The following is a 26,062-nucleotide window of genomic DNA, read 5'->3' as shown; positions in this document are numbered from 1 at the left end:
TAGTCAGATGTGTGTATCTGAATACGTGCATGGTCAAAGCGTACGCAGGTTATCACTGTAAGGACACTCACTAAGTTATCTCTACTACAGTAAGTAGGTTATCTCTAGGGCTATCAATCACAGTCATCTTGATTACCAATCCATATTAAACTGTTTACAGTCACCATGTTGTTGTAAAACCCTAATGAGCTGCTAGCAACTAGAAAGTGAAGAAAATAGTGAGTATATAGAAAATAATACTAGTAATATTTAGGGAATGGAGGACTGTGCAGTATAATATTCAGCAACTTTTTTTTTTAAATTTAGTTTTTGCATTTTTGGGGTATGGATCCTCACCCTTGCAATGCAGACAAATGGAAATGGAGTTTTGCAATATAAAATTAATCCTGTCAAAGAGTTTATTTCAAACTAAGCCAGATATATGTCTTGCATTAATATATGCATAAATATGTCTTGCATAAACCAGAACAAGATGTTTTGATGCCTAAATCTACTAAACAGAAAAGTGTAAAAATGGTACAAAGAGGCAACGATTACCACACAGCAACTGCAAAAACCTAAACAGTAAATGCAACACTGAATACAAAACTAAGTCTAAAAAAATGTTAATAACACTGGTACGACTATATCTTCCCTGTGGAGCAATAATACATATTTTGCTGTGAGACTGGTGTAGCAGATTTCACTATTCCATACTAATCTCATAATCTGCACTAATAAAAAAGGATTATGTGACAGTTATTTGGAGAAAAAAAGTGTTTGTTTATGCATTATAAGACAATATGCTTCAGCCTTTTTTTAAAAAAAATATGGCTCTAACAATATTTACTGGGCAATTAACAATCTACCGATCACATCTGTGTCCTGTCCTTGAGGCAAAGTGCAGACAATGTCACAGACTGTGATCTTTTGGCTGCAGTTAGATTTGTCATTACTGTGACTTTGATCTTATACATACAGTGAACACATGAAGTGATGCCAGGAAATCTAATTTTGCTCTTATTGCTTTGAGACATCCGAAGTTAGAGATGCAGAAATACTAGGATGTTTCAACATCATGGCAATGCGGAGAAACTGAAACAAAAGCTACATAACAGTTATGAAAATATAAACACATATAGCCTTGGGAACTGTATCTTGGTGTAAAGGGAGCGATTCCCAGCAACGTGGCACCCAGAGACCATAGAAGGATGGGCAGTTATTAAACTGTTCCTGGAAAGAGCAGATGTTACAGTTATACCCTAATTTTGGCCCCTTGGGTAGATGAAGTGCCCATTCCTGCTACTGAGGGTCAGCAACATTTGGGGACTTGATGACAACTGTGTCATCAAGTCCCCAAATGTTGCTGACATTTTTTTTTCATTAGGGTAAAAAGACAAACAAACAAACCTGCATGGGTCTTGAATTAAACTTTTCTCAACTTTGCACTGAGCAACTGAAGCAGCTACCAGTGACAGCAAAGAATATAAATACATTAAAGGGTTACCTAAGCAACTGGTGTTAGTAGGCAGCAGCAAAGCAATGCGTAGAGAGGAAAATGCTTCCTGTTTGAATGTCCCTTTAGTATGTCTGTGAAGGTTCTGAGTCACCATAGTCTAAGGAGCTTCGAAACAAAAGCGTCTGGACTTCTTTAGGTTTCTTGAAGACATTTCACTTCTCATCCAAGAAGCTTCTTCAGTTCTAAGAGCAATTGAGAGTCCCAGATTTTAAGCCCTGTGGGAGTGTCCCCAAGAGGGTCATGGACCCCCTATTGATCCTCTACCTGATCACACTAGCCAAGGTGTGAAAACGGGTATGGGTCGCAATCAGCCAAGATTTCAGGTGAACCCACTGAGAAACCTGCAGACCCTATCATGTGATTTACTGAGGTCAAATGGCCCAGGATGTGAGTGGGCATTAAAGCGTCTGGGAAGGGATCTCAAAACTGGTTTATGGATGGCAGACAGTTGGTGTCGTAAGCAGTGTTGGTCAAGTTACTTGAAAAAAGTAATCAGTAACTAATTACTGATTACTTCCCCCAAAAAGTAATCCCGTTACTTTACCGATTACTTATTTTCAAAAGTAATTAATTACTTAGTTACTTAGTTACTTTTTAAAAAACACGATTTACAACGTGAATAGGTGATAAAGCAATAGATCTTTCAGCCCAATTCTACTTTTTCTGCATAATCCATCATACAAAATGTAATCAAATGAAACTTTTGAAACTTGTTTTATTAGTTTTAATCTTTTAACTTTATGCATCAAGCAAAAATTAAATTATATGCAACATTCTCTGACTGGAAGAAATTTGTTTAACATTTAAACCTATTTTCTGCACATTCCAGCACATAAAATAAAATATTTTTTGGTGTTTACACTCAGTCTTTCAAATAAATGCAAGTGTACTGTATAGCAGGCGGATGTTTGCCCTGGTGCAGGTGTGCCGCGGCGGTCATTGGAAGAATCCGCGAGTTTGTCTGCGAATTTCCCATTACGTGGTAGCGCACTCGGCCCTTGCTCGGAAGTTAAGGGTTTTTTTCGCTGTAAAAAGAAGTTTTCTTCCCACGCAGTGAACAGCGGACGCTAATGTTTTTGTCACTTTTTATGGAATCAAACTCAAAGTAAGGTCAGTACTTCCACGCTTTAAACGCTGCACGCTCATACTCTCTCCCGCACTGATATATGATCCATTGTTGATCTGCAGACAGCTGTTGTCACGAACGTCGCACTCGCTTACGTCACTGTCATGAGACATTCTCGCAAAAAATCACGGTTTTAGTAACGCAGTAACGCAGCGTTCCTACGGGAAAGTAACGGTAATCTAATTACCGTTTTTGCAATAGTAATCCCTTACTTTACTCGTTACTTGAAAAAAGTAATCAGATTACAGTAACATGTTACTTGTAACGCGTTACTGCCCATCTCTGGTCGTAAGCCACCGCCTCTGTTCAAGGATGGTCGTTCACAGTGGACATAGATGGCTTCTTTCACTCCTCATTCAAACCATGTGTCTTTTCTGTCCAAAATGTGAACATTGCCATCCTCGAAAGAGTGACCATTGTCCTTTAGATGCAGATGGACAGCTGAGTCCCGTCGAGGTGGCTCTTCTATGTTGTGCCATGCGTTTATGAAGTGGCTGTTTGATCTCTCCAATGCAGAGGTCTGAACATTCCTCACTGCACTGTACAGCATACACTACGTTGATAAGTTTGTGTTTGGGAGTTTTGTCTTTGGGATGAACCAGTTTTTGTCTGAGTGTATGGCTGGGTCTGAAGTCCCTTTAGTATCTATAGAGTTTACAGCTATGCTAGTGGCCCTGTGGGAAAGTTTAAGAATCTAAACACTAAAACTGCATCCACACACAAAACAAATCTCTCGTATCGCTTCGGCAGCTCTGTTGATGCTTGATTGTTACCTAAAATTCCAGGCTACAGTTGCCAAGGTAATAACAGAATATACTTATTATGCTGTCATGTGTCAATCAATCAGTCATGTCCTGAGCTGTCAATGGTAGTTCCTTTAGTCACTTGCCTTGAAGTTGAGAAAAGATTATTGAGTTTCTATGTTCTTTGGTCACCACATTACTGCAATTAATTTTCCTGTGTGATTGCAAAAAGACAAGTAGACCAGGATTCTAAGCAAATATTGCCCTCACCCACTTTAATTAAACAAAAAGTGGATACTGGAGACTCTTGGGAATCCCATCAATTTTAGTACACTGCGATAAATCCATGGGGATCTTTGGAGACATCATGATTGACCAGAAGCATTGGCTTTCCATCAAATAGCTTTTAAGACATTTCATAAAAATTTAAAAACAGAAAATTAATGGTGGCAAGTAGTGTCAGGTGTTCATCACAGTGAACATAATTCATCCTCCGGGGACCATGAATGCTTAGAAACAATTTATAGCAATCTACCCAAAAGCTACAGGGATATTTCAGTTGGAACAGAGGGGCTGAATGGACGACAGGCTAACATTGCAGCATTTACCCAACCATTGCTTGAGCCACTGACATGGCTTAGGCTCTGTTATTGACCATGCATCTCTCAGGCATAATCTTGACCACAGCAGTAATTCAGACATGTAAGCTACTGAAATGTAACTACGCTGCAAGCAACTGCATTTAAGTGTCTTCTCAAATCCATCATGCTTTGAATTGAACGTCACTGATCGATGTGCTGTATGCAGAGGCCAGATAGGGCCTGACAGACAGCTCTACAGGGGGTTCCTTTCCCAGGCTCACAAAGAGAAGAGCTCCATACAAATTAAGCAATGCTTCGCAAAAAATCAATCATTACGTTTGCTGCTGGTTGCTGCTCCTTCCATGGAAACAACCCTCCAATGTATAGCGTCATGTTTAGTATCCATTCATTTATGACCCCACTTAAACGTCTATATCATCTCAACTCACATTTCAGTATGAGAAACCAATATCTTGAATTAAGGTTAACATTATGACGATAACTTTTAAGCTCTTGTCATTTTTTTTGCCTGCAGCACAAAAAATGTTTTTCAAGACCTTACCAACACCTATACCAAGACCTTAAAAGCTAATTTTTAAATCTGTTGTGTCAGTTAATCACCATAGAAGCATATTGTTATTATGTTATTATCTGGGCTATGTTTCCTTTCTGGCAGCTAGTTCCTTGTCTGGTGCTTGTGGGAACTACCTCAAAAAACTAACAGAGGACTGTTCAAAGAACTAGAAAGGAGCAGCCCAGATATTGCATTTTTAAATTAGTCAGTCAATTAGATATAAATGATCTAAATCAATACCAGCAAGCTAGTTGTGCTCTATAACAAACTTGTCTAACATCAACACATCTCACACACACCAACATGGATAAAGTGTTTAATGGGCACCTAGGTGTACATACACATGCATCTACTTCAACGAATAAGCACCCTACAATAACTCCAGTCAAGTTCAACGGTTTAAACAAAGCAAATATCCAAAATATCTACAAAACTGTCCACATGCCATCTCTTTCAAAGACAAGAATATAGGAGCCAGAAACTGTATCCAAGCTGTAGACGGAAGAGTGAGGGGCTCGTTTTTACTTTTGTCCTTTCGGGTAGTCTGACAACAATGAGTGTTAAATTCAGACCTACTTTCCTCAGTAATCAGGTCAGGTCCAGACAGGTGCACCCTGACTGATAAAGAGGTGTGGGGATTGAGGGCTCCTCTTTTACTGGTGGTTATAATGTTTGTGGTGTGAATTGCATTACTAAATAATGTGAATACACAAGTGAGCAGAGCAAGCAACCTTTTATTTATTTATAATTTATAAGGATTTATTGTGATTTGAGAAGAGAATGAGAAGGGAGCAGAGGAAAGGGGAACAATTTGGTCACTTTTTTCACCAAATTTAGGCAACATACTGTTTCATTATCATTTTTGCTTATCGCATTTTTCTGTTGTCACAATTCAATCGCAGACATTGTGGGAGGAATCAGGTCAAGACATTGTCCAGAGTTGATTTTACTTAACATGTAGCACCCAACAGACAGTAGTCCATATCGGAAACTATCTAAAAATCCTCAGTTTGGTTTATGTGATTGAGCTCCCCAAATAGACACGCGGGACGAATGATGCCTATAATTATTTTAGTTTATAGTGATATTTATCACCTGGAAATATGCATATATTTTTAGGAGAAATTCACATTCGGCGTAATTATTTCTAACATTTTGGAAAAGTTTCTCTTGTTGGAGGTGTATTCAAATGAACTGCCTTCTCATAGTCATTTAATCCAGTCTGCAAACACCGCAGAGCTCATAGAAACCTATGATTGTAGAGTAAATAAATATGACGTCTTTTAATTGGCAGAGACTCATTGTGCTTTCAGCTTGCCGTATTCAAGGAAAAACCATCAATGATGTTGTATTGTATTTTTCATTATAGTGTTTTTCATGCCAAACACTCCCATCACAGGTGGCTGCCTTCTGTGAAAATTAATGCTGCCTGCAATGCAAACATGACAAAGAGGCAGCTATTGATTTTAGCATTTTGATTTTCCTCTTGAGGTGTCTTGCACTTTTATAGCCGGGCTGCAGAGACAGGCTTTCCCCGTGTCTCTGCATACATTTATATGCCGCATATGCAAATGCAAATATCTGTATTCATCTTCCCTTTCTCTATGTGTATCAGTGAGAGAGAAGGCTTATGAGAAAATTGTGTATCCATCTTGGCCTATATCTAGCAAGCACAGTGTGAATGGTAGATATGCTGAGAGTCTACACTTGCCTCGCTGTTGCTGACACTGCAATGTCCAGAGGTTGCCCGATCTCTCCAGTCAATCCAGTCTCAGTGTGCTGAGGTTGCTATGGAGGAGCAGAGCAAAAGAAGGGAGTTACTTAAAGTACAAAAACAGGCAGACGGTAGAATTCTTCTGCCATGACAGGAACTATAATCGTGATAAAGTGGCCATTCCCAGAGCAAAGCAATAACAGTGCAATTATTACAGGTGAGGTTCAACATGTATTTTTGTCTGTGTTTTGTTTTTGACTGCAAAAAAAAAATCAAATTCCTTTCAGCTCTTTCTGACGTATGATGAAACCTGAAGAAACTTGTACTCTGGGTCAGGAATCCCCTTAAAACAGCCACGGAGCACTGAAATGTTAACTACTGCCAGAGGGCTTTGACAAAAAAAACAAGTGCCTCTGTGATCGCGATAGCGTGTCTGCGCTCCAGTATGACTGATGATGTCTCTCAAAAGAAAAACTACTGAGGCTGATATGGAAGTCAGGTTTACTTTAAACTTCAAGTGTTGATATGTTTTTGTCTTGCATTCATGTAATTAAGGTTAGCGTGGAAAGTATCTATAATTCAAACTGTCATCGTTCTTCTTCTTTGGCCTGTAATTGTGTTTATCTTCCACGTCAGCTCTACTCAGTTTCACAAAAATACCAAAAGTAACACTTTGTACCTTGAAAATAAAAAATAATTAAGGTGCCGTAGTTGTGATGAGGGATTTACTTTGCCAAGTTCCCATTGTTCCATATGACCTTTCTTCTTTGACCCAGTTTCTCAGCTGTTCATCTTTGTTGTCTATGTAGTGAAACAAAAGTTTAGATCAAGCTGTGCTTGGAGTTCTGACTAAACTACAAAAACACCTCATTACATGGAGGATTTACAGTGTTGAGACTAAACATTTATCTGAAAACCACTGGTAAATCTTTAATAACATTATTTTTGTTTGTGTTTCTCATGTTCTTGTCAAAAATAAATTACCCCTAGCTCACAGAAAATCGCTATGCAATGAAAAAGAAACCCACAAGGCCAAAATTGGTACAACTTATAGTTATTAGATTTATTGTTATTAGATGGATGTATCTGCTGATTTATAGCTTTAATCTGCTGTCACATGAATGATCAGTTGTGGTTCAAAACAAAGCTGATAATCAGTGCTGCTCTGTGGTTCGTTTTACTCGACCATAATAACAGCTGAGTCATGGCAAGCTCAAACTACATTAGGATCGGAGCATCGTACGCTTATTTCTATGACTCAGCACACAGCGGCATTACATGCCATTACAGCTTTAGACAGTGTAACTTTGTTTGAATCAGCATGAAATTACATTTACCTGCTTAAATGGTCCATTAATGTCTGGATGGCCTTCCCAGGAGATGGACAACTGGATGGAAAGTGCTCTCATTTCCAAGGAGGGCCCCGAGAGTGAAAACAAATGTAGCACTTATAGTGAGGTGATGAGAGGATAAAAGTGAGCTAGCCCTCGCACAAAAAGATGTCACTCCTAGGTTGAAATAAAGACCAAAGTACAACTTGTAACCCATATCTTTGCTAATGACTGCTGTTTGGGTGTTATAAACATGAGACACGAATTTTAACGTACATTAAAGTATAATCTGTTTCCCCCTGAGGCCACTACAGCAGTATGTTCCACATTGAACTGGGCTGTTCAGAAATCTGTTTATACTAGAAGTCTGTTACCCCTCCAGCTGGAAACGTCAGTCATTGTTTTCTTGGTTAGTATCATCATAATTTATTCTGCTGTGTTCCCTCGCTCAGCGGCCCTTTGGCAAGTTGTGTTGCTGTGCTAAGAACTCTACACATGCTCACTTTGGCAAACAGGGAGTTAGAGGCTCAACAGAGTCAAAGTAACTGCTTCTGTAATAACAACTCACTTAACGTATGTGGTAAGAATCTTTAAACATGATTTTAGTTTTAAAAACACTGGTGCAACTGCATACGTTTCGCATCACAAACAGGACCATTTAAATCAATATCAAAATACGGATTGTATTGTATTAGGTTTTTTTCCTTTTATTGTTTTGAGCTTCATTTGTCACTATGGTGATATCAGTCTGCAGTAGTGGGCACAATGAGTGTGGTTTCACATTACCTACCTGGTCACTCCCTGGCATGCAGGGGAGAGGGTGAGTAGGGCTCAAATATTTTCTGTTTACTATCTCATCACTCTTGCTTCATGACTACTGTCATTCCTGTTTGCTTTAATAAAATCAGCATTCACAAAGGAAGGTTGATTTCAGAATCTCAGTAAAGTGCCCAACTTGGCATCTCAGTGGCTTCATTAATAGAAGTACTCACAGTGTATATCCTAAACTAACTGAAAAATGATATTGTTTTTGAGTTAGAACAAAATGAATTTGAAGGTGAGTAAATTAAGCAGTCAAACATCATTATTGTGTTTAATGATGTGTGACTTCATATCCCATTTCATACGTGGGATATGAGTATCCCATGTATATGAAATGGTTTATTTATCATGCAAACATTATATCTTAATTTCAGAAACCTAGATAAGTATTAGTATTGAGAAACCTAAATATATGGAAACTGGGCTGTTCTTGCATGCCTGCAACTATTTGAATGCCCAAAGATTGTAATGCCTTTGAGCTAATTAAACTTTTTCTCCCCCTTTTTTTTGTTAATCACACACACACACACATACAATATTCAAGTCTGTTAAAGTAGTAGTTAAATGTCTACTATTTACTTTATGCTACTAGCAGTTATTCTATCTGTAGGCGTTTTGAAAATGTAGTGAATACAAAATTATCTAGAGTTAGCATTAGCATAGATTTACAACTGAGACACTGCTGCAATTTACAGCACTAAGGCTTTTGTTTCTCAATAGATTAACAACAGCGAAACAAAACACTAGCATTCACAGGACTAGCCTGTTATCTGCCAACACTGTGACCACAAACTACCCTGCACTTCTGACTAATGCTAATTATTATAAGGCTTACTTATAGCTCATCCTGGCAATTTCCCATGTGTCATTCAGCCTCTCTTTGAACAATGTTTGGCATCACTTTTGTCAAATAAAACTCAAAAACTCAAAAAAAAAAAAAAAAAAGACGTTAAAATTTTTTTTTAAAAAAGATAAAAAAAAAATTAAATAGATATATCCTACTTACAATGCAACACTCCCTTCAAGTGTCATGCTCAGTCTGTTACCTGGTGGGCTTGTATATTTTCTCCAGCCTGCATGGTACTTTCTATTTCTCTGTTAAGCACAGTTTTCTCTGTTAAACTTGTACTTTTGATTTGTCTTGAGTCCATTAATACACAGTCTTGACAGTGCATATACCTCATGACCACAGGGGGCGTTGTAAAAATGTGTTATCCATCTTGCCACTATCACACTGATTTATTGAAAATAAAAACACTGCATCTGAGTTATAAATGTGCAGAATCCCCCTTCTACCTGCAGGCCTGCATCTGCTTTTATTAACTTGGGTTAAGTTGGTCTTTATGGACTTTGTAGAAGTGATAATATTAGCAAATACGAACATGCATCCATACAGGTCAAAACACTATACATGGAACCAAGTGGTCTCTTGTTTTGTTTTTTGTTTTTTTACCTGCCATCTCACTTGCTTTGGTGGACCTTTTTCCCCCTGCCCTGCACATCCAACATGTCTTGGTGAAATACAGTGCCGAACTTTTATGCGGTCTTGCCTTCTGTCCACTGTTCTGAAACCTTAACTCTGTGTGTGTGTGTGTGTGTGTGTGTGTGTGTGTGTGTGTGTGTGTGTGTGTGTGTGTGTGGATACTTGAGTATCTATGTAATTCAGTTTGTGTTTGTCTGTTTGTTAGCAGCTTAGTATCCCCAGTTTTCAAAATATCAGTTTCAAATTTAGTATCAATATCAGCTCATTTGGCTACACAACTCAAATCAAGCACATTTAACACTGAACACAATCGGGTCAAGGTCACACCAAATGTGAAACTCTGTAAAAACTTTATCTTACCCACAATTTTTAATGGATTGTCTTCAAACTACACAGCAATATATTAGGTCTCAGGAGGGTTACCAAGGTGTCCTTAAAAAAAAAAAAAAAAAAAAAAAAACCTTCGGAAAACCACACCATTACAACGTCACAATGATGCCTTAACAAACAGATGTCATCATATTGTAATATAAACATAAGAAAACATCAAGGTTAGTATAGCCCTTGCCCTTCCGTGAGAGTTGCATGCTTTGAGTGTTCTCTTTTGCTTTCAGAAAGCAAACAGATTTACATATTTTAACAATAAAGCTGCAAATCTGAAGGCGCTTCACCATAATGTAACATTTCGTGCATATATAACTCAAGATGTGAAATGCAAAAACGATGGAACGCAGAAGTAACATTTATGTTACAGATATTCGTGCTATCAACCAGTTTCTCCATTTTCATTTGCAAATGAAAGCCATTCACTTGTGTCCCATAAACATGCACCAAACAATGACTAACCACTCTTCCCCTCACTGTCCTCCTCCGCTCACCACATAATTTCCTTTAACATCTCTCTAATACAATGGCATATTAAACGTTGAGCTTAATTTTAGTTAGATGGGTTCACAGTAGGTCACCAAAACAGTGTTTTCAGTGTCAAAGCCTGTGCCGCTTTTAATGTTGACTCACCAGCTACGTTGTGCAACTACATCATCATCACTGTCATCACTCCAACTCTGAGTTCAATGGCGAACTTATGCCATGTGATATTTACATAATTAGTGGTTTAGAGTTCAGATGAGAAATTACTTTAGTCACATGCAAAGTCTTGATGCCACCTTTTCTATAGGCTGGTCTGAACACTATTATTAACTGTCCCAACTTAATCAGTGTGTCTACCAATATTCAATTTAAAGGAGATGAAGGATGAGGCCAAACCTTTTCTTTTCTTGGCATTTCATTTGAGAGCCAGTCTGTAAGTGTGTCTTTTTTACGCGTTGCTATCTATAATCTGAAAATGTGAGAATATTGCACTCTTTGCTTGTCATAACCTGTACTGTCAATCACATCCGAGCATGGCATTGCTTATCAATACAAGCTGCTTGTCTTTTGGCTCGGATTTGAAGCATCATGATCCTCTAAATGCTACAGAAAAAAAAAGCCACCCCGGCACGTAGTGCTAGACAATCAAATTACCCTTCTTTTGAAAAGAAAAAAAAAATCTAATCTGTCTGTTTGTCTCCTGTATACCCACACATCCACACACAAACACACATTGTAACACATGGTTGATTCGGTACTGCTGTTCTGCCAGCAACATCATCACTCTCCTTCCTACCCTTGTCTCCATGGAGACAAGCTTCCAGAGCTGGCTGGCTCCAGACCGTTGTGAATCAGCACAGACTAAAAACGGAAGATGGGGAGGGGGTCTCTTTGTGTTTAAACATGACTGAAAGAACACTGTGAGCTCTGTGTTATCGTAGTCCCAACAGTGACGTGATCAAAGTGTCCGAGTACTCCTGCATACAGATGTGAAAAAGGGACCAGCAATACTCTGAAAAAAATGTCTAATTTTGAGATTTCATGCTTGTAGTGTATTAAATATTAAAAAATTTTAAAGCTACGTTTCATTCAGCCATGACTTGACAATATTACTACTATTTACATTTTGGTTTATTTCAGTTTTACATTAAAAATAATAATCCCTTTATTTCACTCGCCCAAAAAGATCAGATCTCATAAAAGCAGTGACTGGATTTTAAAATTTGCAATGGTAATAAGAAGTGGGACAACTATGGGCATCCCATTAAAGAAAATTTAGTCTATACTGTACTTTGTTTTTCAGTTATGCTAGTGGCATGGCTCCAGCAACTGCATTGTCATCCTGTGGGTTGGTCAAACTGCATATGCAAAATACCCTGCATATGTTGCTGAAGGAGCCAAAACTGAAGTTAGTAATGAAACTCATTGCACTTCAGCTACACATCTATGTGAATATTTGCGTATTTCAGGTTTTTTGTTTTGTTTTGTAATGTACTTGTCAATCTATTTCATAAGTTTCACATTTTTCCAGCACCACCTGTAGGGTCTGAGTCTACACGTTCAGCACAGTCCAGTCTTTGCACACGCTGTGCTTGTTTCATTGTGACGAGAGCATCAAGACGCTCAGCAAACAGTCGTGTGAAAAATAGAGTACACCGTCTCTCAATTTTAAGCTTCCTACACTTAATAAAAAAATTATCTGGTCCTCATCAGGTTCTAAAACCACATATTACATTATTAAACAAAAAACTAGGCCAAAATACAGTTGCTTCGGTTCACTGAGGTTTGTGGGCATTCATGCACAGCTCTCTTAAGGTCCCACCAAAGCACTGATTGAGGTCTGGACTGACTATGACAATGCAAAACCCAGATTCTCTTTCAGTTGTTTCTGTGGTAGTTTCAGTTTCTATGAGCATTACCTGATCTGACCTTGGGGTGAATTTTCTGGGACATCCACTCCTGAAAAGATTGGTAAATGTCTTGAATGTTCCACCTCTATGTAATCTTTGCCATCCTAGAATGACTGACTTGTTTGCAAACTCGCACACTGATGGGCAGCAAAAATGTCTTCTGTAAGATTACTGCTAATGTCTTTCCTTCTTGATACAGTATCAACACACACCTGAATGCTCCAGGCCAGCAAACTGCCAAAACTTGTACCTTTATAGAGGTGCTTACATTTGGTGATGATCACCTAATCAAGTGGATTTGATTAGCAGCACCTGGCTGCTACTTACCCTTGTAATTACTGTGAAAGCATTGAGGATGTACTCAGTTTTCCACACACTGCTATGCCATGTGTTGCTGTCCATCTGTGGTTGGAATGACCTAATTTTAAGATCTTGTAAGGACCTGAGGGCGTACTTTCGTTATCACCTGCACTTTATCCTGAAATGTGATGTATAAGGTTTCATGTGAATTACATGACTAAAATTAGTTTGATCAAGAGATTTCAGACCCTCTTCCATGTTTTGCTTGAAAAATTTACTTCTATCATCTGATTTCCTGTAACATAGGTCAACTATATTTTTATACCCTGAAGGTAGAGCTGCTGCAGGCTGCACTGACTTAAGCATGATGGTGGCAGCATGAATTTCCAATTAGCACTACTTAGAAAGACTGATGGAGCACAAACACAGGTAGGTTTAAGTAATGAGTAGGCAGAAAACACATGAGAGGGTAGAAGGAGAGAGGTTTGCTGAAATGGCCTCACTGATTGCTGTTCAGTCAAGAGAACATCTTCCTGCTGTTTATTAGTTGTGCAGAAAGAAACCAGGATCAGCTCTAAGCTTCCATGATAAATGAACTGACAGCTGAACGTTTCCACAGTCAGGACAATGTTGGAACTGTTTAGTGAAGTTGGTTTTAGACCGGATGTAATGGATCTGCTGTGTTTGTGTATGAGTTTACTGAGAGAAGCAGCGGAAAAGAAAGCTTTCATCAGCTTAACACCTTCACCTTAACTACAAGCATGAATGGGAACTTTGTGTTCATCATATTTATAGACACACACGCACACGTACACACAAGCATGCACTCATGCACAGATGCATAAAAATAAATGCACTCACACAGGAAGCATGCCTTCATGCCATACCTTGTGTGTGTACAATTACAGAGGAAGTGAACCTAACTAAAGGTCAGAGGACACCAAGAGATTCCTGGGAGTGTATTCAGTGCTGTGCAGGGGCACTGAAAGAGCAAGGTATAGTTTATAAAGAAGCAAGAGAGTACCACACAGTGTTTCCACGCTGGTCAACATCCAGCAAATGTTAGATTTATTGAGCGTGTCTGTGGTGTATTAGAAATTCATTGTGGGTAAAATAGAGTGAAAAGAAATAACAGAAAAATCTCAGAATTTTTAGACGACACTGTGTAGGACAGTTGCATTTTCAGGTGGTGGGGGGAAAAAACCTAAAAGCTAATTCTGATGGATCCATTTATTCTCGTAGCCACTCATCCAATTTATTGTAATGGGGAGTGAATCCCAGCAATCACTGGATGAGAGCTGGTTTACACCTTGCATAGGCTGCCAGTCTATCATAGGGCCAACATAAAGACAGACAACCACTTATATTCACAGCTATGGCCAATATACAATCACCACTTAACCAAATGGTGGTGTAATCGAGGTTTGCATGTTCTCCCTGTGCCTGCATGTATGTTTCTCCACCAGTTTAAAAACACGCATGGTTGTAATATGAATTTTCCTGCACATGTTTATCTAGGTGTCACCTCAAATTAATCTCCTCCCTGTCACACTATAAAAAGGGGAGATGATCATGCCTTCGGTGAAACACAAATGCTGTTCATCTGCCCTAGAGGAAGGACGAAACTTGTAGACATGAATAAGAATAAGCTTGATTCAGTGAAAGCTGCTAGTCACATGTGACTGAAGATGGAGTAAATGGTGTAAATGGTGTTTTTTACTGGTTTTTTGTATCCCATGGTTGCAAATTACTGGATTTTGTGGGGTTTCTTATAATTGGGCTTGGTCAGGTCCAGGTGCAGCTGTACTGAGCGATGTCAACAAACCAAAGCAAAAGAAAAAAAGGGGGGGGGGAAGTTGCACATCAACAAGCTGTCATCATGGCTAGAAGATGAAAAACAGGTCGAACAAAACCACAGATTCCAATGTGAACCTAGCCGAGCCCTAATGATTAAAGAAGATTGCTTTTCTTTTGACGTAACCAAAACAAGCACAGACTAAACAGACCATAAGTGGCACACAGGACCAAGCACACAATGAAAGTGAAATGCCAAACCTCTGAATAGCCTGCAGACAGGTACACAGTTGTGCCCCATTAACTATGAAGTTTCCAAAAAAAAAAAAAGACTAGAGCAGAACATCAGTGGCCTTTGCCGCTCACTCTCTGCCCTAGGAATGAGATGAGAACAATCTCACATGTGGTGCGCGGAGCACTCAAGTGCGTACATGCAGGCAGACATATACGAGTACGTGCAGTACTGCTGCAAAGACACATCAAGCAGCAAGTGCACAAGACATGGTCAGTGTTTTTTGTTAGAGGGAAACAAGCAAATAAATGATGTCATTATCTCAAAGCGCATAAGCTTGAATATTATTACCATATTAGTGGGAGACATTTGGCATTCTTGCCTTCCATAATGATGGACTGGCAAGTGGGAAAGAAAAAGAGACAGCATTGTTCTGTATAACATTACACTCATACAGCTGATATTTCATATTTTAGTTATGAGACATGCAAAGTCACAGTGAGACACTTCCATCCCCCCAACCTCCCTTTTTTTTTTAGCTTCATCTTAAACAACGTCAGGGATACCTGGGCGTGTTTCTGCAGAAGGCGCTCCCTCAGGGCACTTCCCTGTGCATGTCTGTTAAAGCATTAGCCTACAGGAGGCATACAAATGATCGTGCAGAAACATGAAGAGAGCAGGCAGCGGGCTGTAATACAGGGTCCCCATGGCAACCACACAAAACGGCATGCACTCACCATGGCAACAGAGCGGAGACATCGGTAGAGCTGGTGATGGCCTCTGGGTGTTTGAAGTGATACACGCGGGCCATCAGCAAGCAATTCAGTCACGCCGAAACATAAACGCTAACACATTACGTTAGTGGGTAAACAATGCCCTTTCTCCCCATAAATAAATTAATTTGAACTGGATGAATCCAGTAATTAAAAAAATGGTTCAGGTTGCTCTCTTACACAGCTTTATTGTGTGTGTGTGTTTTTTATATAAATTTTTCACTTCTACAAGGTGACGTTAGCTATTTTCCTGCAGAAGCCTGGTCACTGTTTGTTTGTTGTTGTTTTTATTTTTTAACAAAAATAGGATTTATTAGGTCTAAAACTAGGCATTACTTTTACATTAGTGTCAAACCCATTTTAGGTCATGGATCACATATAACATAACCTGATCTCCAGTGGGGCTGACCTGTAAAACTGCTGGATTATTAAGTAGCTCTGAATTGTTCATTGTTCAAGTGTGAATGAGAACAAGTGTATTCTGAATTAATTTAGACAACGTGATAAAATGCCTGAGGTGTCTTGAGGAAAAAGAAATAGTCAAGTATGTCTCAGTTTCAGTTTTCCACATTCAGTCTGTCTGTCATTACAGAACTATGCTGCTGTCCTAAATCAAAGAAACACATCAGCACAGCTTTGCCGAAGCAACCGGCTTCAGTGTGGTATGGCAGGCTTTGGGTAATGTCTTTGTCATGAAAATTGAATTGAATTATATTATCAGTTCGAACAACCATTTATATCTCTTGTAACCACATAATGCTTTCTGATGTAAAAATGTAGAAAAAATATACCCTCTATCTTTGCTTTTTACAGTTTCCAAAGCTATGTAGTGACACAAATTGGATCACTCTTCTTTCAATGACTCCCTTTAGGAGTCACCACACCAGATCTGCTGCCTCCATCTCACCCTATCCCTAGTGTCGTCCTCTCTCTCCTCATTCACTACACCCATGAATATTGTCTGTGGTCTTCCTCTTCCTCCTGTCTGGCAGCTCCATAGTCAAAATCCTTTCCCCAGTATATCTACTATCCTTCCTCTGCAAAACAAACAATCTTACTAACTTCATTTTTGAACGACTTAACCTGGCCATCCCTCTATACTTATTTCTAATCCTGTCCATTCTGGTTGATCACACTGAAAATCAACTCTGCCACCTCCAGCATGGCCTCCTGTTTCTTTGTTAATGCCATCGTCTCCAAATCATACATCCTAGCAGGTCTCACTACCATCTTGTAAACCTTTGCTTTAATTCTTGCTGCCATCCTTCTGTCACAAATCACCCCTGGCACTCATCTCCACCCACTCCACCCTGCCTTTCACCTCTCTCAAACACTGTCCATTGCTTTAAATGGTTTGACCCCTGGTATTTAAACTCATCTACCTTCACTAACTCTACCCCTTGCAGTTTCAATGATACACCTTTCTCCCTCTCATTCACACATAAAACTGTATTCTGTTTTGCTTCAACAGACTTTCATTCCTTTTCTCTCCAGAGCATACCTCCACATTTCCAGGTTCTCTTCCACCTGCTCCATAATCTCATTTTAAGTCACAATGTCATCTTCAAACATCATTGTTTTTATTTACTCAGTGGAGGTGGCAGCACTTTCAGTCTTTCTTTGTTTTAGCTACTAAACCAACAGAGTAAAGAGTGGTATCAATGTTCTCATTCAACTCTAACAAGGCAATCAATGCATTTAACTCTACGTCTGTATCCTAATGCTTATTGCAATTTACCTCAAAAGCTAATCTGCACCAATAACCAACTAAAACTTGCAGCTGCAGTTGCAGTAACACAAGGACACAGCTGACTCTGCTCCTATTACAGTCTATCATAAAGTTAAAGTATATCATGATGTACAATAGAGTAGGCATTGTTTAACAGAGTCACAGACAGCTTAACTGAAATGACAAATATCCCCACACAACTGCTGATGCTTCAAGGTCACAGTCAGCTGTACTATAAATGGTAGTGGTTTTCCTGCCAGACAAGGAGAAACCCCCTGAATGTAGCTATGATCTACGTCATCTTTCTGTTACTGTTGCTGCTGATCTTCCTGGCTAAAAGCGTGGTTTTTAATATAAACATATGAGATCAAAGCAAAAAAATAAATAAAAAATCTCCCAAAACTCCAGATTATAAACAATGCGTGATTAATGTTGCGCATTAAATGGGCATTTCACAAAAGGATCTCCATAATGAGGCTGGTTGTCCGTGAAGTTTTGTTTCTTATTAATCATTGTCTTTAATTAAACCTCAGTAGCACAAAGAGATCTCAATCACTGAGGTTTAAGCAGCTTTTCAATTCAGGAGCCATTAAAAGTCGCACCGCTTGACTGGTTTATATATCAGCTGAGGCTGAATAAAACTGTGTCACTGTGAGCTCAGGAGGTCTTTCAGGTTTTTGTTTTTGTTTTGTTTTGTGGTTTTTTAAATGGCATCTCTACAAAATTCTGATGGGATTTCAAGTCCAATAAACGTGTGGTGAGAAATTTAGGTGGCCCAAAGTATAATCTGTCCTTTATTTTTATTTATTTATTTTAGGAATTAGTTGATGAACTGTGTGATTTTAAAACTCTTTGGTGTGAAGACGTGCATATTTTCTCCGCATTGATATTCAGTCACCCTGGAGCGAGCCTGTCTGCTGGAGCTGTCTACTTAATGGGAGCGGGTGGGTGTGGCAGAGAACTAACTGGCAATAACAACACCACGGGTCTGACTCGATGTCTCCATCTAGTGATCAAATGAAGCTTATCATGGGGAGGTACATTAAAAAAAAAATCTAAAAAAAAAAAAAAAATCAATAACAGCAATTATGACCGCCTTTAAAAAAATAAACGTTTTTGAATCGCGTACTGTTAGATTGGAGTTAAATGATTTTCTGTAATATCTGCTGCAGTCACTTTGGGGGTTTCCTATTGAGCATCTAGCTAAGCGATATATATTGATATTCATTAAACTTGGCAAATTTAGAAACTCACCCTTCCAAAATGGGCTGTTCGTTCATCCAGCACTTTGACAAATGCCTTAAGTGACATCCCTGGTGCAGCCTTCTTAATGTCATAGAAAGACTGAAAGACATCCATTGAAAACAGGGTGCAGAAATTTAAGGTGCCAGGCCAATATCCACTACCCAGGATGTCCTTAACTGAGGGGGACCACATTAGGCCACAGCTGGTGCAGCTCACCACTGGCAGTGCAAGGTTATAACGGCCTTTAGAAAGGATAAGGATAAATTCAGTCATGGCTCAAAGCATTCATTTTTTTCATGTTGTTTTCAAATCGGTCTGGTAAATCCAAATGACCTTTGACAGGTGCCCACATATACTGCGGGCCGAGGGTAATTAAAAACAAGATAGCAATGCACAATTTGCAATAAAACCTCCAAACACATCTATTGTGTATGTAGTGTGTGACAAAAGGGCAACTTACCATTTATGGTTACAAGAGCCACAATTGCGCCGGGTGAAACCTCAACGTTACCTGCTGGGCAGTCACACACATGGTCTGGCCTTTTCACAGGCAACAGCCGAACTAACATTAAAACACACAATATATATAAAAAGAATTAGAAATTAACTGATACACAATAAATATACAATAACAGCACCCACTCATAGTACATAGCAAGAAATGCATAAGACTTAAAAACCGTACCTATTGGCTTGTGAAACTCTGATGAAGGCTGCAAAAACCCTCCTGTTACTGCCTCTCTGTTGTGCAGGACAAAGCGTGTGTGAACTGCAATATCACAGTCAGCACAAAGGAATGGAAGAGGCAGGCAGTCCAGACACCTCACAACTACTTGTTTGCCACACTGACACACACGGTGTGACTGTGGATCCAGAGTAGCTAACATATTGTCTATAAGACAAGGCCTGGCCTCTTTCCACTTTTGCGAGGACACCATATTTCTGATCGCCCAGTGAGTAGCAGCTGATTCAGATGACGTCTCACAAGCCATGGCTGTGTCCTCTTCTCCATCCTCCAACATCTGAAGGAGCTCCTGACGAAGCACCTCAGTTCCATACACTAACAGAAAAAAAATAAAGAAAGGAAGAAACTCTTCCACAAAGTGAAAAACACTCTAGGCAGTATGTTTCTTAGGACTGCACAAAAGCCCTGCATAACTCAACTATAACAACAAATATAAAAGTAAACAGAAATCACAATATATACAAGAAGGTAAAGTACCTTTTGTTGGGTTGACACTGGCAACATAACTAGGTTCTTCACGTGGACATTGATGCTGATCTCTGGACACTGGGGGGAAAAAAAGAGATTGAAGAATATTTACTTACTGAAATTCTTTGGTGAAAACAAGTTGTGAGATAAAATCAATGGTTGTGTGAACACTGACCACGTGGCATGCAACTAGTACTTCGACTGGTTGATGGTCTGAGGAATAAAATCTCCCCGTCTGTCAGGTGTTTTCCAGCGCACTGGTCTTGGCTGAGGTTCACTCTGTGCATCATTCTACGCAATTAACAAGGAAAAAAGGGAACACCTAAAATACAGTCCATGATTAAAGCAAAGATTATCAAACATCTTAAGTTAACCAACTTAATTTGACATAAACTTATATATACACACATATATAAAAATTTATTTAAAAAATTCAAATAATATAACGTTTACTCCGTACAATATATTAGACAAGCGTGTTCCCTCTTTAACAACTGTTTCCACTAAAAATGTTACCTGCATATCTTGAAGGAGTTCGTCAGCAGCCTGAAGCTCTTCCTCCAGCTCGGGATCCTCTGAATCACTCATTTTCAAGCTAAAGAGGAAAGAGATTTTTGCAGAACTCAGTGACATAAAAACATAACTAACGCAATTCAAATGATTTTCAGTCTTGGCGCTCCGGTTAACGTTAGCAATTAACGTTAGCATCATCAGTTTATAAAGAGCTAGCAGAACTCTTAGCGCAAAAACTGCTTTACCACCATGTGAGGGTATTTTGCAACACACAAGTCCTTTAACGTTTGTAATAGATTTAATCCATCATTGTTGGATTAAATGGCTAATGCTGCAGTAGTCGTTACCTAGCAAGCATGCTGACAGTAGCTGTAGCCATTTTTAAATGCATTAAACCGTTTCCGAGATCAGTCACCTCTGTTTGTTTGAAGCTTTTATGAAAAACAAACTTTGAAACACACATCAAGGTATTACTTTAAATATATGTATTTTTTACATACCTGCATTAGAATCAATCAGTTCTGCCTCATTTTCTTATTCTTATAAATGGGTCTCTCCGTTCTCCCATCATCCTTTGCTTACACAGGTTGCGAAGGGTACCTTTAGCGTCAGCATGAGAAGTTAAGGGATGTGACAAAGCGTCAGTATTTTACGTGTCGGGGGTGAGAACGGGTTGTCTTAGCAGTAGGATTTACATGAAAAGAGAAACAAATTAAGTTTGAGTGAAAATGTACATTTTTTGCACTCTCTGGTCGACTGACTCAGTGAATCAAATGACTCAAAAAACACGATTCACTTTGGTGAGTGACTCATTAAAACTCGATTCAGTAAAAAGAATCAAATTTACCATCACTAGCCCTTTGTTTGGCCTGCTAAAATGGCATCATCATCATGATGTCATAACATGCCTTTGATCTGTGAATCCTTAAATCCGGGTAAGAAGCCCAAACTGTCATGCAGTTTACTTGTAACACTCGAGATTGCAGCATTCAAAGGTACGCCTGAGAAAAATTTTAAAATAGTTGAATCTTTAAGACAGTCACTTCATCAACACTCTGACATGTCTCAGAGTAAAGACGGCAAAAGCCAACAAGCTTACGCTGGCTTTACTACAATGGACGACCAAAATCCAGAGCCAAATTCTGATGAAACACATTTCCAGCTTCCACTCAAGAGGAAGCGAGGCCCGAATTATGTTGCACAGAATTGCAGAAGTGACGACAGCTGCTCTCCACCAAGGAAAAAAAGACGAATCTGTGAAGAAAGGAAAAGAAAATACAGTCAGATTTCCAAAGGCAGCAAAAACAACTCTGAGAGCTACTCTCCAGAGAGAAAGAGGATGAGAGTAGACACTGAGAAAAAAGAAACAGCAGTGACTCGGAGCATCCAAAAAAGTTCTTCTTCAAGGACTATCCAACTCCAAGTTCAGAAAAAGAACAATATGAACTTGAGTGATACCAAAAACTCTCAAAACACACCAAAAGACAACAAGAGGCCAGGACAAGCACCAGTGACACAGAACATCCAAAAAAGTTCTTTGTCAAGGTCTATCCAGGACCAAGTTGAGGAAATGGATGTTACGACCTCGAGTGATACCAAAACCTCTGATAACACTCCAAAATACAACAAGAGGCCAGGACAAGCACCAGTGACACAGAACATCCAAAAAAGTTCTTTGTCAAGGTCTATCCAGGACCAAGTTGAGAAAATGGACGTTACGACCTCGAGTGATACCAAAACCTCTGATAACACTCCAAAATACAACAAGAGGCCAGGACAAGCACCAGTGACACAGAACATTCAAAAAAGTTGGACGCCAAGCACTATCCGACTCCTAGTTAAGAAAATGAACAATATGACCTTGAGTGAAACCTCTGAAAACACACCAAACACACCAAAAGACAACAAGAGGATAAAATAATAAGCAAGAAAAAGAGGAGGCCAGTACTACCAAACCAGAAAATCCAGAGGCCCGAGATGACAACATGCAGAGAGAAAAGCCAAAAAAGAAAAAGAAGCGCAACTGGTTTCTGAGACTGTTCACTTAAGTGACTTCAACTCTGTCTCCTATAAAATCAAAGTTATATACGACTAAATATTAACAGTTACTTCAACTCCCTAAACATAATTTTTAAAGCATATTTGCTTTAATATTTAGTTGTGTATACATTTGTCATCGGCTCCACCCCTCCCAACCGGTCGCGGCAGATGGCCGCCCCTCCCTGAGCCTGGTTCTGCCGGAGGTTTCTACCTTTTTAAAGGTAGTTTTTCCTCCCCACTGTCGCCAAGTTCTTGCTCATAGGGGATTGTTGGGTTTTTTCTTTAATTCAGTTCAGTTCAATTCATTTGTATGTAAATACTGTTGAATTGAATTGAACTGAATTAAAGAAGATTTATAGGAGACAAAGTAAGTCACTGAGTGAACCAGGGTATTATAACATCTTACCCATAAAAATAAAAAATTGCATTAACCAAAACATCTGTTGTCTGAACCTGTAATTTTGTCTCATTTAAAACATGTAAAAATGTCAAATTAGAACAATCTAACAGCAGAAATAAAAATGTTTACATGCTGCTTGAAAACATTGTTCTGTTAATGATATCTACTGTATCTGTGCTGTTGATGCCTTTTGAAAGCATTCCTAATAGCATCTATCAAGTAATATGCCTTGCTCAATGGTTCATGGAAGTATTAACAGTTTTGGTAACTGACTTTGTAAATTGAAATTCTACAGCCTTACACTGGTAAACGCTTGTGCTACACACGGAAGACAGGTATAGTCAGCTCAGTATCCAGTGGGAAGTTTTCTCTTTGGCATCCACAGATGCAACAGCTCATAACTAAATGGTGCAAACAGAGGTGAATCCACCTAAGCAGCACTTGTACGATTGCCCCCCGGCTCCAACTCCCGGTAAACTGAAGACAGATTCAACCATCTGTGTGTTGAAAAATATTAATGAGTCCACACCGCATTTTCTTCTTAGTAATAGCCATGTAACAATAGAAATATAGAAACAGTAATTAATCAGATTACTAGTTACTGAAAAAAGTAACGGCCGTTATTCCCATCACTGATAATGACACGATTATTTGCATTTCCACTACTTATAAACTAGTGTCAGTATTTAATGATCAATATCCACAAATAAGAATTGGAAATAAATGGCACTGGATAAGCACAAATCTGACTGAGAACTTAAACTTCACCTTAATTTTTCTGTCTGTCCTGCTCACATCTCCAATGTTTGTACACGTTGTCATTAGCGTGTCTTCACTCAGCCACTCCACATCGGCCACACCGCTGGTTGGAAGACCACACTGGCAACTCTTAAGAACTGAAACTACAACAAAATTTGCACAGACTCACCAAAACTGGACAACAGACTGGAAAATGTTGCCTGGTCTAATGAGTCTTTGCATTTGGATGGTGGGATCAGAATTTGGCATAAACATGAAAATGTAGCCTTGTGTCAATGGTTCAAGCTTGTAGCATCAGTGTGGAGGATATTTTCTTGACGAACTCTTGTTAAGTATTGTTTAATTGCCACAATCTACCCAAGTACTGTTGCTAACCATGTCCATCCCTTTATGACCACAGTTTGCCCATTTTCTGATGGTTGCTTTCCACAGGATAACACTTCAAACCTTTGAGATGTGGAAGAACGGGAGATGCACATCATAGACATGAAGCTGACAAATCTGCAGCAATTGTCAATATGGAACAAAATCTGATGACCACCTTGTTGGATCGGTACCATGGAGAACAAAGGGCAGCTCTGAAGGCAAAAGGGGCATTGAAGCCAGCGCTAGGAAGGTGTAACTAATGAAGTGGCCGGTACTTTCTCCACAAATATTTGACTCCATGTCCAGCTCACGAATTCTGAGAAATCTTGATGACTACAACACATATACTAACTTGCCAGTCTGACACTACTGGCAGCTGATCAGCTGTTTGATATATTAGGTCACAGCTGACAATGAGAAAGGCATTTCTTGTTCCCATGGTGATGAAAATGCTTATGTAGAGGGATCCACAATGAGAACAATTGCTATTTTTACATTAGTCCTTTATTTTTATGTCTCCCAGCACACACACACTTCACTTTTCATATTTCCTATTAGTTTTCTGCTGTTACAGTAATAAAAGAAACTCAACAACCAGAAAGGTGAAATACAATCGTTTTTAATTGCAAAAAGGATACCGGTTAATACATTGAATGAAGCACTGAAACAAGCCACTGTGACATTGCAAAATACCACTAAAAAGGACATTGTAAAATTTCAGAGAAACAAAATAAAGTCATTCATTCGATCAGAAAGGCATACATATGAAAGAGAGAACAGGAGGGGAGCATATTTACACCACGACCGAGAGTCCTGTGTCTCTACAAAACAAAGTGTGTTTGGAGGCCTCATTTAAGACGTTTAAAAATGTTTTTACAAATGGCCGTTAACAAAGTACAAGCCTGTTATGTCCCAGTTTAACTTTCTATCAAAAGATGTTAATTTTAAAAAGAAAAAAAGAAAAGAAAAGAAAGAAAAGACGGGGAAAGAAAGGCACCATCCATCTTACATGGCGGCTTCTGGTTTACACAAGTCAACCAACATACTGTGGTAAGCGTTTTGTATGCTGTAGCGCCGTATTAAGCTGCAGAAAACTCAAGCTGACGAGAACAGTATTAGCACGTTAAGTTTTACAGAACTAAGTGTTTGAGAAGACTGACAACAAACAGGGTCTTTTGTACAAAAAAAAATAATGGTGACGTGAGGTGTCCCTGCTGTTGGATTAGCTGATAATGTTACAGTAGCTGTTTTGCTGGTTTAACAGCGCTCCCTGCAGGAGAAAGAGTGTAGGACACAGCACCAGATAGTGTTGCTTTAGCCCATTACAAAGCTGCTATTTAAAGCTCATCCACAGGGCAGGCACCACATCACTCCAAAGATGTGCAACTTTGGGAGTGCCGCTTTGTCACAATAGAATAACTACACGTCTTTGGACTTCCCGGATTTGAACTGTGCCTGACTGACTATCCATACGCTTTTGTATTTGATGAATCTACACTAATTCAGCCACTGAGTCAGGATTTCACTCCAAATAGGACATTAAATAAGAACATACCACCTGATACGACCTGGTCGTGCTGCCTTCCTGATGTTTACGTTCTTTAAAGTCCTCCTGACATCATGCTCAGAAGGAGTGATTGATGTGGAGGTGCTCCTTCCCATTCAGTAACATCTGCTTCAGTTAGTTTTGCTTGTGAGCCACAATGTAAGCAGTGTTGCTTTGCTGACATGCACTCGATGCTGGCAGTACAAGCATTGTAGTGGTTCTTATGTTTTTGTAAACTAATTGTATAATATATTGAGCCATTCAATAGTACACAAATGTTTATAAGCTCCTTTTTGTATGCAACTTGCATGTCTTTCTTAATTAATTGTTTGTTTATATCATGTTTTTCAGGAAAAAGAAGAAGTTAAAGTCAAGTGGAAGCCTTGCTCAACATGGTATGTAGTAACAACTTTGTTGGACGGGAACAGACATTCATATTGTTGATAAATAGTTATCACCTCAATTTGAATTCATGTATTTGGACTAAAGTAAATTGGGAG

The 26,062-nt window shown here is 39.1% G+C and overlaps 1 protein-coding gene across 1 annotated transcript; it reads right to left on the bottom strand.

The window, feature by feature from the left end:
- Positions 1-18,722: 18,722 nt before the first annotated feature.
- LOC146375087 (uncharacterized) lies at positions 18,723-21,043 on the bottom strand. The gene is made up of 7 exons (XM_084949250.1): positions 20,952-21,043; positions 20,455-20,533; positions 20,114-20,229; positions 19,948-20,016; positions 19,411-19,785; positions 19,186-19,287; positions 18,723-18,967 (listed from the first exon to the last, which is right to left on the bottom strand). The coding sequence occupies exons 3-7, from the start codon at positions 20,226-20,228 to the stop codon at positions 18,723-18,725; spliced, it is 906 nt and encodes a 301-aa protein (XP_084805376.1). The 5' UTR covers position 20,229; positions 20,455-20,533; positions 20,952-21,043.
- Positions 21,044-26,062: the final 5,019 nt, after the last annotated feature.

The sequence above is a fragment of the Perissodus microlepis genome, chromosome 13 (assembly GCF_051167445.1).
Source record: "Perissodus microlepis isolate ML-2025 ecotype Zambia chromosome 13, ASM5116744v1, whole genome shotgun sequence".
In the NCBI taxonomy this organism is placed as follows: domain Eukaryota; kingdom Metazoa; phylum Chordata; class Actinopteri; order Cichliformes; family Cichlidae; genus Perissodus; species Perissodus microlepis.
Note: the sequence above shows the minus strand (reverse complement) of the source record. Positions and strands in the feature narration are given on the sequence as shown.

Bases quoted from the DNA above. Each gene is read 5' to 3' on its own strand.
- LOC146375087 (XM_084949250.1), bottom strand. From the start codon at position 20,228: ATGATGCACAGAGTGAACCTCAGCCAAGACCAGTGCGCTGGAAAACAC. The intron at 20,017-20,113 runs GTCAGTGTTCAC...TTTTCCCCCCAG, and splicing joins TACTAGTTGCATGCCACGTG to TGTCCAGAGATCAGCATCAA. The intron at 19,786-19,947 runs GTACTTTACCTT...TTTTTCTGTTAG, and splicing joins CAGTGTCAACCCAACAAAAG to TGTATGGAACTGAGGTGCTT.